General features: G+C 48.2%; 1 protein-coding gene across 1 annotated transcript in view; it reads left to right on the forward strand.

Annotated features, from left to right (window-relative positions):
* The window catches only part of WNK1 (WNK lysine deficient protein kinase 1), a 126647-nt gene that overhangs the window by 108194 nt on the left and 2863 nt on the right, over positions 1-15590 (forward strand). Inside the window, 8 exon segments of the mRNA XM_068971973.1 lie at positions 115-198; positions 1698-1781; positions 2403-2463; positions 4789-4862; positions 6067-6713; positions 7715-7914; positions 9257-9466; positions 15190-15377. Coding sequence (XP_068828074.1) covers positions 115-198; positions 1698-1781; positions 2403-2463; positions 4789-4862; positions 6067-6713; positions 7715-7914; positions 9257-9466; positions 15190-15377 — 1548 coding nt within the window.

The following is a 15590-nucleotide window of genomic DNA, read 5'->3' on the forward strand; positions in this document are numbered from 1 at the left end:
TTAATCAGATGCATCATGTTCCTACACTTCTGCATTTGAATTAGTCGGTTTGCTCTCTGTATGCTCTCTCTGCTCAGCGTCTCATGGACTTGAATTTCCCTTCGTTGTCTGTAGGTGCTGCCCGTGGGCACTGAACTTCCAGCTGGTACTCCGCCCAGCGAGCAGCTGCCACCTTTTCCGGGACCTTCACTAACTCAGGTGCCCTGCAACTTGGCAAATTTCTGTTTGTGCCTTTCCTTTCTTTCTCAAGGCTCATTGCAGTTCTCCACTGCATGATCTTGCCTCTGGCTCCTGTTTGGTTTTGACTTAGTAACAACTTGCTTTTAAAACCCCGTAGCTGATGATATAGGCCCTACTTAAAGTCAGAAGCAAATCATCTAGAAATCATTTGCTGTTAATATTTTTTCATATCTTAATGGGGAAAAAAAAGCAAACATGACATTTTGCCAAAAAAGATATAATTGCTTTGTCATTCATACTTTTGTAGAATACTGAAAGATGACACCATTGTGCAAGTGGAAAATTTTTAATGTAATCAAAATTAGTGGTGAAAGTTCCTAAGAAAAGGGTGCCACCCTGATAACTGATAATGGCCTGTTTTTTCTTGAATGTTTGACATTTCTCTCAGTGACCTCCTAATGAAGTAATTGGGTATGAGGGTCATGGTTATGAAAAACAGGTATTAATCTTAAAATCCAAAACCCAACAGAGCTCAGCTAACATGAGATTGCTCAGAGACAAATGAGACCAGTGACATAACAATGAGATCCCATCTCACACCCGTTCTGCTCACTCAGGGTCAGAATCGCCTGCAGTCTGTGAATTAATATGGCCTTTCCCAGTCTACCCCCAACCCCACACAACAGTCAAATTCCTATAAAGTACTTGGCATGATCCCATTGTAACTATGTAAGAGCTTGTGACATGGGACAAGCTAGTAAACAGTGAAACTAAATTAGGGACTTACTTTAGAATAAGATGTAAGAAAGAAATATGGGAAATTGCTAACTTGAAGTCTGAGTTTATCCTTACTTCTTTAATCCCAGATACACAGTAAAACATAGTTTAAGCAACTTGCTAAATGAAGTAATAACTCCAATAGAGAACCCACTGCATCAGCTGCTAAACTTTGAAAAAGATTGTGAAAGTCTTGAACCTATTTTCTCATTAAAAACATGTATTCGAATTCCTCAGAAGGCCCAAAATGTGAAATGAGAAACTGCAAATTAGACCTATGTTAGTGAGGCTAAGCGGATGAAGAATAGAGAGGCGCACGGTTGATAGAAGCCAGGGCAGTGACAGCGTGCTGATACCTACTGTTACTCACAAGCACAGGTCCTCAGGAAGATGCACCAAACCGAAGGAGAAAACAGGGAATGATACGGCTAATCTGCCAGTCAGCCTTGTACATGTTTCAGAGTATATTTTTATGGAGAGGACAGATACAAGAGAGAAGACCTCAAAACTGTAAAAATAAATGTAACTGGGTTTTTTTTTTGGCTTAAGAACTTGATGATACTGTTTTGAGAGCTTGGTGAGTCATTCAAGCAGGGAAGCTAAGGTGAGTGTAGATTATTTGGTTTAGTACTGAGTGAGCAGAGAAGGTCATGCCATGTGGTCTGAGCAGGAAGCAATGGTCCTGTGTGCATTGGCTCTGGCCGTGCCTGAGGCTGTGCTCACCATGCTGTGTCCTTCAGCCCCCGCAGCCCCTGGGAGACCTGGACGCTCAGCTGAGAAGAACCCTCAGTCCCGAGACTGGTGTGCTGACGTCTGCCGTTGGTGTGAGTTCTGACGACCTTGATAAAATCTTCCCATAGCCCTCATGTGTTTTGTTCCTGGGATGTAAGCTGTGGCCTTGACCACTTTGAATACCTTTAGCACCGAAGCAGAGTCTTTGCTTTTGTTCCAGTCAACAGAAATGAGATGGTTAATGAAGGAGTACCACTGACCTAGCAGTGTAACCAAGCAAGACATTGGTTTTGATTTTCTTATCTTCCCTGTAGTTAGAGCTCTCCCACAGACCAGCCCTGTGGATTTTGTGTTTATGCCCGGGAGGAGGCCACACTTTTAAGTTTGAAGCCTTAAGTCTTTTAGGCTTGTGACAAAATAATGTTCTAATTCAAATTACCTTTCTGTGAATATCCACATTTAAGCGTTCCATGAGAAAAATTAAGAAAGCGATTTGGAAAGGTTAAGACTCAAAATTTCTTTTAAAAATCTCTCAAACATCCGTCTTTCTTTATATCAGACTAGTTTTTAGGTTATTAAAGAAAAATTGCCTTAGACAGAAGCGTTTCTTCACACATCCTGTCTTTCTGGCCAGTGGAAAGGCAGCAGGGAAAAGACCCTCTTACTGAGCCTCTGACGCTAAAGCCGTGGTGATGTCTGTGTGTGTCTTGCAGCCCGTGTCTGTGGTGGCTCCAACCGCGGTTGTGGAGACAGGAGCCCAACTTCCGAAGGACGGTGAGAGCACCCTTCTTCCTCTCTGTTCCCACGCCCGGCCTTCCTGTAGTTGATGGTGGGAGGTACACGTTCTTGAGAGTTTGCAGGTGTAAACTCTTGAGAGTTTGAGACTGTCAGAGGACATTATTACGTATTTCCTGCTTGGCAAGAACTGATACTAACATCTAGAGCAGTAGCGTCAGGAGGGTCAGGAGGTTTTTACTTCTTTTTGAGTGGTGGCTTCCTAGGGGATAATGATAGTTTCTTAGCGTAAGACTCTTTCTTTTTAGCTAGGCCAGATCCTTGCTAAAACATAACAAGGAAATTCAAGCATACTTATAAAAGTTAATTTATTCACAGTCTCTTGGCTTTTGAGATGTATAGAAATATAGAAGCTTGAACAGCATGGATGGTGAAAATGCACATGTAAGAGTTCAGATTCTCAGTTTTAAACATTATTTTTGTCTATTTCTGAATTGTCTAGAATTGGCATGTCCATAAAATAATCTGTTTTTAAAAGGAATATTTCCAAAAAAATTTAATTCTGTAAAAATTATCCATACCAACAGCTTAAATGTTTTATTAGAACTTTTATCATGATGTTAGTTGAAAGTTCATATCAGCTATTGTTGTTGTAAAGTTTTGTTGTAAATCTCTCTTCACCATCAGTCCCACCAAACATGGGAAATTTAACACTTTTTGTTGTTGCCTTTTCCCAGATAACCATCCTCCTCAACATCACCTGCCATAAGTGTAATTCCCTGTATAACTATTAGTAAGAATGCCTGAATGCTCTTACTACTTTCTGTCTTCCTTAAAAGTGCTAAGTTTCACTTAAGACCTTTCTAAATTAAATTATTTTCAAGACAGTCACACTATGAATTGGCTCTTATTTTAAAAGAAGTGACTTGAAAATCAGTGGAATAGATTAGAAAGTCTAGAAATGGACAAACTAAAATAGAATGTAAAATATGAAAAAGGTGGCCTTTCAAATCAGTGAAACAGATGGGGTAGTTCAGTAAGTGGTTTGGACAACTAGACAGCCATCTGGAAAAAAGTAAAGATGTATCACTAGCCTAGGCCAAAATAAATTCAAAGTGGAACAGAGATGGAAGATGCTGCCATAAAGCAGGACTGTAAGAAAACAAAAGGGATCTTTTTTTTTTTTCCAACTATTTAGAGCAGAGTTGACAAACTTGTTCTGTAAGAGGCCAGAGAGGAAATACTTCAGGTGTTGCTGGCCATACAGTCTGTCACAACTACTCAAATAGCTAACCTATTGTAGCTCCAAAGAAGTAATAGATAATAAATGAATGAGCTATGTTCCAATAAAACTTATTTATAAAAACAATCTGTGGGCTAGATTTGGTTCACAGATCATAGTTTGTTACTCCCTGATACAGAGAAAGATGTTATTATTACGTTTAATACCCAACCCAGAAGCATTAATAGATTTTCAGTTTCTGCATGGGGGAAAAGTACTGTTAAGTCCAAAGATAAAGATAAATGAAAACCTGGGAAATGTGTGTGTTGTATATGCCTATCACAAAAAGGACTTTGTTTTGCCAGTATAAAGAATTTCTGTAAATTTGGCATAGACCAAAATTTTAAAAAAGATAATGGGAGGAAAAAAACAAACATAGATGTGAAAATATTTAACTTCCTTCATGAAACAGAACAGTAGAATAAAACTACAAGTCATCATATTTTTCCCCTATCCTTGGTAAATTCACTGGTGACTTGGTGTATATATATAGCCTTTTTGGAGATCAGTTTATGTCTGTCAAAGTTTTAAATGGCAGTGATTCAGTACTCCCATTCTTAATTTACTACACAGATTTTTAATATAAGAATATACATATTAGAGCAGTTGCTGCTATAAAAGTCTGCTGTAGCTAGTTCCTATTTAAAATGGGTCTTTAGTGTCCTCAGCAGAATCTCATGGTTTGCTTCATTTATTTACATCTTTGTGTTACAGGACAGAGCTGTAGTGTTCCTGCCCGTCAGCCTCAGTATCTCTTCCCTTGTGAGCTAAACCAGGAAGCCACTGCTCCCAGCTTTTATTCCTCCATGTGGTGTGCTGTCCTGTGTATGGTGTACAGGGGAGACAGAGGGTTTCACAGCGATGTAATCTTTACACAGAAGGTGTCCGAGAGGAAGGCGAGCAGTAACCGTTTCCCATTGTTGGGCGCAGCGAGGGGGGACAGACATAAGGAATTGTTCCTCTCCTCTAAGGAGTTTCTTCTTGGAGTGCGCAGCTTGTTTACTGTGCTTCTGGCTAGGGAAAGGAAGCTGCTAAAAAGATGCTGACATTCCTTCTCTTCCTCCTTCGTGTAGCTGTTTCAGTCTCTCAAGTCACAGAAGCTCCTGTCCTTGCACCCACTTCCACAGCTGGTGTTCTGAAGATGGGGCGATTTCAGGTGAGACTCTCGCTTTTAAGGGGTAGTGTGTGTGTGACAAAGAAAGGATCTCCGATATGGGCAGTGGTGGTGTATGTATGATAAAAAAGGGATTTCCGATTCCGGAGTGGGAGTGTATATAAGAAACTTACATCTGTCTTTGGGGACCTAATTGCCATCAATGATATGTCTTTTTTAGGAGCACTTTAGAGCTGTTTATCATTTTCCTCTCTTAAAATAATACATGGAAGATGAAGACTACTCAGAGTGGTAGAGGGACGGTAGACAGTTGTCCTCCCTGCCCATCCTCCTCTTTTCCTTCGGCTCTGTGCATGTGTGGACCTGACGTTGACCCTGCTGCTTTCTGACGGCTCGCTGTAGCTTTTCCCATCTAGGAGTAGGGTTATCTAGCCATTCTCCTATTGTCAGTCATTAGGCGGTTTCTAATTTTTTAATAAGTAACAATAAACATCTTTGTATAAAAACAGTTTTCATGTTTAGGATAACTTTCTTAAGTTTGATTTCCATAGTGAAAATACTGAGTCAGCATCAAATGACACCATGTAGTTATATTTTCCCAGTTGGGAAACAAGTGAATATTTTCTGGGTTAGTGATAGGGAACAGTGCAGGCTTTAAAAATCTTTTTCTGTTTTCTTAGCTACTTTCTAATTATTCTCAGGATAGCACTTGAAGCTGGGGGGTATTGGGTCATGTTCTTCTCATTTGTAAAGTTCTCCGAGTTTGTGGCTTCCCTGACTTTATTTCTAGTACATTGTTGAACTAGCACAGGAATCTGGATCCTTCCTTTAGCACTAGCTAGTTGTCCTATTTCTTGAAGCTTAGCTGTCATTTAACATTTATTGGATTTAATCTTTGTAGTTTCTCTTGTTTACAAGCAATCGTCAATATTCTGTGACCTGTTGTTGTTTATATTTTAACAAGATATGATCTGAGTCCTGTGCCCAACAGGAGATAATGGAAGTAGCGAATTTGCTTGGCTTAGCCAGCCGCTCAAAATCTCATCTGATTGCATATCTCAGTGCAGACATGTCATGCTCTGCGGTACAGTTCCTTCTGTTTTCACAGTCCGAGGTGGAGGGCCTGTGTAAACAGATAATCAGCCTACTCAGACTAGGACGTAAAGTGATGCACTTTTTTTATCATCCGTTGTGAAAATGGAGTGTTCAGGAGCTTTTTAGTCTCACTTTGGTCTGTTTGTGTCAGGTTTCAGTTGCAATGGACGATCCCCAGAAGGAGGGTAAAAGTAAATCGGAGGATGCCAAGTCTGTCCACTTCGAATCCAGCACGTCAGAGTCCTCAGTGCTGTCAAGCAGTAGCCCCGAGAGCACCATGGTGAAGGCAGAGCCCAACGGGCTGGCCGTCCGGGGCACCTCTGCAGATATGCCGGACAGCGCCCGCCAGCCGCCTGCCTCAGAAGCTGGGCAGCCTAGCAAGGTCGGCCGTTTTCAGGTGACCACCACAGCGAGCAGAGTGGGTCGCTTCTCTGTGTCCAGAACCGAAGACAAGATGGCTGAGGTGAAGGGAGAGGAGCCAGTGGTCTCTCCTTTCATGGACTCAGAACACGACGTTCCTCCCACCGTGACGCCAAAGAAAGAGAAACCCGAACTGTCTGAGCCTTCGCATCTGAATGGGCCGTCTTCCGACCTGGAGGCTGCCTTCCTCAGCCGGGACGCAGATGCTGGCTCAGGGAGCCCACACTCCCCTCCGCAGCTGAGCTCCAAGAGCCTTCCTGCCCAGAGCCTCAGTCAGAGCCTCAGCAATTCCTTCAACTCCTCCTACATGAGCAGCGACAATGAGTCAGACATTGAAGATGAGGACTTAAAGTTAGAGCTTCGTCGACTACGGGAAAAGTAAGTGTGTTTCTCCCGTGAGGGTGGTGGCAGAGCTGTGTGAGGACCCCGTTCCCGATGCAGGAGCGGGGCCTCTGGATGCAGTTCTCGGAAGGACTCAGGGCATCCCTAGCCACAGAGCTGCCTCAGCACCTGTGCATGGCTGCTGCATGTGGTTTCTAACACTAGCACTTCAGCGTTATTAACCTAATCTTAGCCATTTTTTAGCCTACTGGATGAATCTGGTAATGGCACTGGGGTAAAGAGTACTTTAGCAGGTTTTCTTGGTCACAGTTGACAAACTGGATTTGAGTTGCCAGTTCAGTATCCTGTATAGAGCCTCAAAGTCAGGAAATCCTTCTGGAACATCATCAGTCATTTGTGGTTGGCTAGGAGCTTTTTTTGGAGAAGGCAATGGCACCTCACCCCAGTACTCTTGCCTGGAAAATTCCATGGACGGAGGAGCCTGGTAGGCTGCACTCCATGGGGGTCTCGAAGAGTTGGACATGACTGAGTGGCTTCACTTTCACTTTTCACTTTCATGCACTGGAGACGGAAATGGCAACCCACTCCAGTGTTCTTGGCTGGAGAATCCCAGGGATGGGGGAATCTGGTGGGCTTCCATCTATGGGGTTGCACAGAGTCGGACACAACTGAAGCAACTTAGCAGCAGCAGCAGGAGCTTTTTCTAGAGAAGGAAATGGCAACCCACTTCAGTATTCCTGCCTAGAAAATTCCATGGATGGAGGAGCCTGGTGGGCTACAGTCCATGGGGTCACAAAGAGTCGGACATGACTGAGTGACTTCACTTCACTTAGGAGCTTTTTGGAATTGGCTTGGGTGTAGAGGCCAGCAAGAAGAGCTGACAAACTAGAATCTCAAGCTAGTAGAAACTAGATTAAGTGCATTTGAGGGACAGAGTCATTAGCAGGTGAACCTGTGCGTGAAGGTGGTATCATGTTAATTTTTGTTGGAACAGAGGTGGTTATTGTATTTTTTAACTGTTTGGTTATCTTTTGTAGACATCTTAAAGAGATTCAGGACCTGCAGAGTCGCCAGAAGCACGAAATTGAGTCTTTATACACCAAACTGGGCAAGGTTCCTCCTGCTGTCATCATTCCCCCAGCAGCCCCCCTTGCGGGGAGAAGGAGGCGACCCACCAAAAGCAAAGGGAGCAAGTCCAGTCGCAGCAGCTCTTTGGGGAATAAAAGCCCTGGACCAGGTCAGCCGTGGCCATCCTGCCTTGTGTTTCTGTCTCCGTCTGTGTCTGTAATCTGTTGAACACTGGCTACTTCCGTTGAATTAATTGTGAAGGAGTTTGACTTTCCCATAGTCTGACTTCCTTCCTTCCACTCCCCATGTTTATGGAGCCTCTTTCTGAGCCTGGAAGACAGGGTGGCACTGTGCCCTTTTCCTGTGTTGCCCATATTGCTGGCTGGTGGTTTCCTTCATTTGTAGTTGTTCTTGACTCATGGAACTCATGTCACCAAACTCCTAGGCAGCTGGAAGAAAACACACTGTTCTCTATTTAGTAAAGCCCAGGTCAGTTCTCTCTTTTTAATGAGTGGAGTGGTCATAATCACAATTGGCACGTATGTAAATTTCATTCAGGTGTTTGGGTATGTCATGTGATAATGTCCTTGATTAAAGTTTTGTTTTATTTAGTTGTGTGGGAATAAAGAACGTGCTAGTATTTATAGTCAAAAAATAGTTAAATCATAATCTCTTTATTTTTGTGGTTTGCCTATTTTTTTCTTTATTATGTAGAGTTTTTACCCTTTGGTGAAGTTATGGTAGTGTTAGGTAACTAGTTGTAAGTAAAAGCAGCTGGAACACACTTACATACTTAGACTCCAGTACACTTGGCATTTGCTCCTCAGTTCTCATGTTAACTGTATTGGACAGCACTTGCAGGCTTAACAGCTTCCCATTCTCTGCAAGTTTTCAGGGGCCCACACCTTTTCTCTGGGATGTTAGAGCCAATTCATTATGAGATGTGAGGTCATAAGTCACAGCAGCTAATGCAGATTCTGATCCCAATTTCAGCCTTCTTTTGGAGTGCACTTCTGTTCCACTAGTTACACTAAGGAATAGCCAGGTGTCTACTTCAGGACACCTGGCTAATGAGTGAAAGCCGTCTATCAAAAATAACTCTAAATATGCATTACTCTATAATCCCTGTATCATTTTTTGACACCTCTTTGTACTTTATTTGACACATGTACCAGAAGGACTAAGGAGAGACTGTCTCTGGACCAGTCTCTGCTAAAGAGGGTAAGAGGCAGGGCTGAAGTCGCACAGTGGAGTTCCCACGTCTCCTGCACGCGCTGTCTTCTTACCCAGCTGGGACTCCTGAGTCCCCCAGGTTATCTGCACCTCAGCGGCTTCAGGGATGGGGCCCTGCAGCCCTGTTGCCTCTCCTTCATCTCTTACTCCTCATCCCGTCCAGAGGCCTTTGCCCTTTGGTCTGTAGCTTTTGACCCATTATCACTCCCTCAGTGGGACAAACAGTAGACAGTACTTGTCCAGTGCAGGGGGAAAGCTGTGTACCTCCCTCACCCCAGTGTATCTTCTAACAGGTACCCTGTCTGGTCAGAGTGCAGCTTCAGTCTTGCACCCTCAGCAGACCCTCCCCGCTCCTGGCAGCATCCCGGAGACAGGGCCCAACCAGCTGTTACAGCCCGTGAAACCATCTCCTTCCAGTGACAACGTATACTCGGCCTTTACCAGTGATGGTGCCATTTCAGTACCAAGCCTTTCTGCTCCAGGTCAAGGTGAGAGCCACGAGCAGCCACCATCCTCTGAGAGCCTTGAAATGGAGACACAGCCACACGTAGGACAGAAGCCTGGGGCTGGCAGGTGGCTTGGGGGAGCAGCTGACCTGGAACCTGCTGCCCACACGGTTCTTTGGGCTGTCAGGGGGGTGGGTAGCAACTCGCTTGGGTGGGATCACTGCTCCCTTCTGGTGGAAGTAGGTTTTCTTCAAGGGATTACAGCAGAAAGTGGCCCTGTGACGCCTTAGTGCAATGCAGGACTCCTTTGGGATTTGGAACTTATGATTTAATACTGCACTGGGGTTTCCTGAAACCAGATTCTTAGGCGTTTTAGCCCTTTCTGAAAGTTAATGCATTTGTTCAGCCAGTGTAGACTTTAATAATTTCTAAGTGTGAAAGAGACATACTAAAGTGAATAGCCCTAAAATTCAAGTTGCTACCTTTAATCTACTTCCCAAGTATAGGTCGTTTAATAAACAGAGGTTTAATAAAATGATCACTCAGAACATTCCTGTAGAGGAAAGACCTTTTAGTAACATTAGACAAAACTTAAAAGCTGTTGGGCATCTGGGTGGAAAAGAATGAAGGGGATCTAGATGGCAAACGGAGGTGCCTTTGCCGCAGCTTTGCGAAGGTTAGGGATCAGCCTGTCTCTGAGCATGCTGGTGGGTGGCGCAGTCTGGGCTGGTGGGGGACAGACCTGACCCCGCCTCTGGCGTGCAGGCCTGTCCTGCGAGCTCGTCCTTCTGTGTGCCGTCCTAGCACATCCGGCTCTCAGCTCGGGTTCTAACGTCTCGTAGCCGTGTTCTGTCTCTTCTCTCCCTGTTCTCCCCGTTCTTCCCCTCTCACAGGCTGTGCCAAGTTTAACTGTGCGTCCGAGCAGGTGACGTTCAAAGCTGGCGGCAGGAGGACGCGATTTCTGAGTACGCCCTGCTTGGCTCTTTGTGTGTAACACCTTTACTCCTTCCTTGTCCTTGTGTCTGCCGCTGGACCTGTTGTCTCACGCAGTCCATCTTCATGTGTGTCTGTGCCTCATCTCCGCAGTGGCTTGGCTGAACTAGTATCGCCCTCAGAAGTTTGGGCCTCTGTTAATGACGATAAAAGATGGAGATCTGATGATAGGTTTCTGTGAACTTCAAAATGAGTTTTCTGGTAGAACTGCCTCCTCCTCAGCCTGTGCCAGAGGGCAGCATGGTGTCCAGGGCGAGGGCCTGCTGGGTCACTCAGCATAGTGATGTCCGTGCGCCCAGCCACGCATAGTGCTCCCGCTTGCTCTGGCATTAGGAGTCACAGCAAGCTTCCTGACCACCGGTGCAGGGAAAACGGAAACCCTGTTTTTGTATTATTTTTCAGAGTAGATTGAAAGGTTGTTTTTGTTTTTTTTTTGTAACCTCAGTTAAGCGTAACCATCTGTCAGTTGTAAAGATGGTGGAATCTCTTCACTGGATGTTTTCACCACCACTGCCCTCTGATTTCAAAGAGGGTTTCAGTGTAGTTCGTCTTATAAATTATGCTCATTAAGACCAAGGGCCAGCACCTGCAAGCCAAGATGGGCTTTTTAACAAAATCACTGGGACTTCTCAGCTTTCTTCCCCAAAACAAGGCACCTGCCTCTCCAGCCCACCTCCCTGCGTGTGGAGTGTGGGCAGTCCTGCACAGACCCGGTGAGATCATGGGCACAGGACAGGAGCCCAGGGAGGCACACATCATTCCTGTCTGATGAGCCTGGCACATTCCGGTAGTTGATAAACGTATGTTGAAATGAGAATTTTAAAAACAAAACTGCGGTTTAAGTAGAAAACCTTTGTTAGAGCGTAAACGATCTTCTCTGTTAAGGCCTCAAGCTTCTGATGTGGCTGTTGACATACTTTTTAGTGCATGTGCTCGGACTCTCGTCGTCTCTCGAGTGTGGTTCAGAGGTCCTTGGGCCTCAGGCAGCACTCGTCCAGGGCTGTGTAGCCCAGAGGGAGGTGGAAAGCCTGCCCCGCTTGGTAGGGCAATGGCTTTCCTGGCAAGGCTGAGTGGGTGAGGGAAAGTCACTCAGTCGTGTCCAACTGTTTGTGACCCCATGGACTATACACAGTCCATGGAATTCTCCAGCCAGAATACTGGAGTGGGTAGCTTTCCCCTTCTCCAGGGGATCTTCCCAACCCGGGGATGGAACCCAAGTCTCCAGCATTACAGACGGATTCTTTACCAGCTGAGCCACAAGGGAAGCCCAAGAATCTTGGATTGGGTAGCCTATTCCTTCTCCAGGGGATCTTCTGGACCCAGGAATCAAACTGGGGTCTCCTGCATTGCAGGCAGATTCTTTACCAACTGAGCTGGCAGGGCCTGGCAAGGCTAGGCTGGACCAACAGTGTTGTTAGCTCCTCGGCACTTAAGTCAGCGCTGTAAGTCCTGTGTCCAGTTAGATGACTGAGGAGACAGTAACAGCAGGGGACCAGTGTTTGGAGGTGTCAGTCCCGTGTTATGTGGCCTGTAGTGTCTCAGAGGGAAGGAGGAAGACCAGGGCATTTTTGTGAGGGAGGTATCATGTGACAGGCACCTCTTCTGTTAGCTCAGAACATTCCCATCGCACTCTGAAAGGTAGGTGATGTTACAGGGTTGTTCAGATGAATGAGAGGCCCTGCCTCCGTTGAAGGCATGTCAGTGTCCATTATGTAAGCCTTTGTGAGCAGATCACAAGATGCAGATTTAAAGCAAATAAACCCAGTGGTTTAGGACTGCCGAGCCCTGGTTCAGTCCGTGTCGGGGAACTAAAGGCCCTCAAGCAGTGTGGTGTGGCCAAAAAGAAAAAAGGGAAAGAGCAAATAAGGACAGAGATATCGGGCTCTTGGGTGTTGGGGTCTTAACTAGTCTGGGGTGCTTCACTCTATGCTCAAAATAGATAATGGTTTGGAAGCACGGCTTGGCTTCATGCTTTATTTTTGTTCAAAAGTTGCTTGTTCTCCACATACTTTTAAAAGATTTTTCTAGGGGGCACGGGGTTAGTATGTATGTCTAGGGTTTGGAAATAGTGTGTTAGCCAGTTTAAATGAGAACTGTAACAATGGTACCATGTCAGCCTCCTGTGGTAGAATTGCAAATGCATTTAATGCAGTGCGTGTTAACAGCCCAGCAGGAGAAGCAGGAAGGGGCCAGGGCCTGGAAAGACTGCCTGGGTACTCAAGGTTCCAGCAGCGAGGCCAGAGCCCCAGAAGCCTGGTGCGGGGCTCGCTCCTCCAGACAGCGTGGGGTGGGGCCGTGGGCCGGGAGGGGCCCCTGCACAGCCCAGGCCCTGTCCCCTCCCCTCCCTCTCTCCTGCTGGGCCCTGGTGTGCTGTATGGGGAGTCTTATTTATTTTATACTTCTGTTTCTTTATCTTTAACACACTGCTCTCTCTTTGTGCTTCAGGGAAGATGGTGAAAAAAGTCTGCCCTTGCAACCAGCTCTGTAGTAATTATCCTTTCTTTCTGTTACTTCTGGTCCCTGACTGTGAAGCCTGTCGCCCTGAGCTCTTTGCGCCCCGCAGCCTCTCGACTCCCGGACCCCAGCCCTGCACCCTTTTCTGGTGTCGTCTTCAACACACTCAGTGGTTGCCACTGGTTCTCCTTCCAGATTCCAAGTCCCCTCACAGTCCATGCTCTTGGTGACAGCCCTCACCCGGCTTTGTGGCCGCTGTGGGCGGGGTCGCCTGTGGCTGTGTGTAGGGCGAGTGGGGCTGCCTCGCGCCCCAAGGAGTCAGCCAGCTGTGTAGACGGTGCGGACGATAGCAGCCGCCGCCAAGGGGCTCTTCCAGAAAACGGTGCTTGGGAGGCGGGCAGTAAGCGTGGCTCATAGTGGGCTCTCGTTACTGGAAGGGGGCAGGGGGTGGGGGGCAGACTAGGGCAGGAGAACATTTTTGGTGGGAAAGCATGCTCCGCTTTTAGAATTTTTGAGCAGAATTGAGAAGGGATTAAGGGACAGTGAATGTCCTCTGAAGGCTGGCCGTGTCTCAGAAACGCCTGCTCTGCCGGTTTCGTCACCGCTTTCCTGCTGCCACGGACCACGTGCACCCCCATTCTCCTGGGTTTAGTAGCCAAGCCAGCTTTTCCTAGAGTTAGTTTCTGCTTGCAAAGGGGAGTGTGTGTCATCCTCCTGTGGGAAGGCGGTTTTCAGCAGCTAGGATGAAAAGGTCGCTTGTGTGGCTAGTGCCCCCCCGGTGTCCACCCCGCGCTGTGTCGTGGGGCCTCGGCACCCAGCTGAGCCCGGCCTGTGGCAGCAGCGCTCCCCTCCGTGGGCTGCTGACAGCTCTGCTCACTTGTGACCCTTTGTGTCGTCCTCATCATCTCACTCGCCACCAAGCTCACTCCGCCATGGTCACGCACGCGGGGGGCGGGGGGCGAGATGGTCCTCGTGCATGCGCTGCGACACCATCCCCACCCCGGCCCCGCCTGTGCTGTCTCCCTGCTGCCGTCCTGGAAGCCTGTGTCCTGTGCGTCCCACTTTTCCTCCTGGGTTCTGCTCTGTAGGGAACTTGGCCCCCGCCCCCGTGTTGCCTGGGTGCTGAGAAGCACGGGACCTCTGCACTGGGCAGCCTCACCTCACGCACTCGGGCTTGGGTGCCCAGCCCAGGCGGGTGAGCCACCCCGTCGTGGGGCCTGGGGGGTGGGAGGTGAGTCGCTTCTGGCACTGCTGGACCGTGACGGCGGCAGTGTCCGCGTTTAGACATTCAGCCCTGGCCTTGACTGGGGATCTGAAGTCCTCTTGGCTCGCGCCTTACAATGGCCGCTTACAGTTATTCTGCAGCACATGTGAGATCTGGTAAGAAAGTGGGGGTGCGGGGAATACACAAGACCCTGACTCTTCTTTCCCTCTTCCCTCAAACCTGCCTCTCGAATAATCGCCAGTGTGCCCTCCAGCAGAGCCGAAATCAGGCAGGACACAGACTCCTTTCTTCCTCATCAAACCATAGAGACCCTTCATCACAGCCCCAGAGCCTCTGCTCCCCCGCACCCCCGCCTCCCTGGGTGCACAGAGAGTGCCTGCTCTTCGGGGAGGGGCAGGGCAGGGAGAAGCCAGCGCAGGGCAGCCGGGGTGACCCCTCGGGGAAGCCGCGTCTTCCTGGAGCCGAGAGGCTCGGGCGCAGCACAGAGAACCTTTGCGTCCTCGTGCTTCCCTCACAGGGAGTTGGGAGAGGTTGAGCCTTCACTCTCCCAAGTTGATGTTTGTGTTCATGTTTGTGGGCCCAGGTGAAGCAGCTTTCTGAACAGAGCACGCGTTCTCTCGTCTCCCTCTGGAAGAGCGGCTAAGCACATCCCAGACCCCGTCCCCCCTGCAGCTTGGGAGCCCAGCTCTACTCAGGCCTGTGCTCGCAGTGCTTCAGCTCCCACAGGGACCCTGCCCGTGCTCGGGGGGCCCTCGTCTCTTGCCCTGTCCTGCAGCATTCAGAGCAGCCAGGCTTGGTGGCTTCAGCACACAGCTCCCCTCAGCGGGCGCTGGGCAGAGGCCCAGCAGCAAGTGTCCGCACTCCCGACACCGTGGGGACGGGTGAAGCGAGGCCCAGGCCCTCGTCCCTCCCTGGCCCTGCTACGCGCCGCGTTTGGCTCCTGAGACCCTGAAACCTCCCTTCTGCATGGTTCCCTGGCTCATCCCCCCGTCCTGGGCTTGCCGCTCATCATCGTGGGAGGTCTCTCCTCTCCCTGAAGTCACCACCCAAGTCCCTTCTAACGGGCGTGCCTTGTTGCTTCTTCTGACCTCAGGGACCAGCAGTACCAACGCCGTCGGGGGAGCTGTGAGCAGCCAGGCCGCCCCAGCTCCACCTCCTGCCGTGACGTCCAGCAGGAAGGGCACGTTCACGGATGACCTGCACAAGCTGGTGGACAACTGGGCCCGAGACGCCATGAGTTTCTCAGGCAGACGGGGAAGCAAAGGACACGTGAGCTATGAGGTCAGCGCAACCCTCGTGTTTCCTCCTGCCTGTCCGAGTGTTGCTGGGCACGGGGACCCTGCCGTGACCACCTCCAGGGGCTTCTGAGTTCTAGCACTTCCGGGAAAAAAGAAATCAGCCAGGTCCCTTCTTAGTTTCTTTCCCTGGATTCCTTGCTCTGAACTGAGTCAGCCCAGTTTTCCCTCCCCCTTTCCTTAACACTCTGAATGGCGT

Source organism: Capricornis sumatraensis, chromosome 4 (assembly GCF_032405125.1).
Source record: "Capricornis sumatraensis isolate serow.1 chromosome 4, serow.2, whole genome shotgun sequence".
In the NCBI taxonomy this organism is placed as follows: domain Eukaryota; kingdom Metazoa; phylum Chordata; class Mammalia; order Artiodactyla; family Bovidae; genus Capricornis; species Capricornis sumatraensis.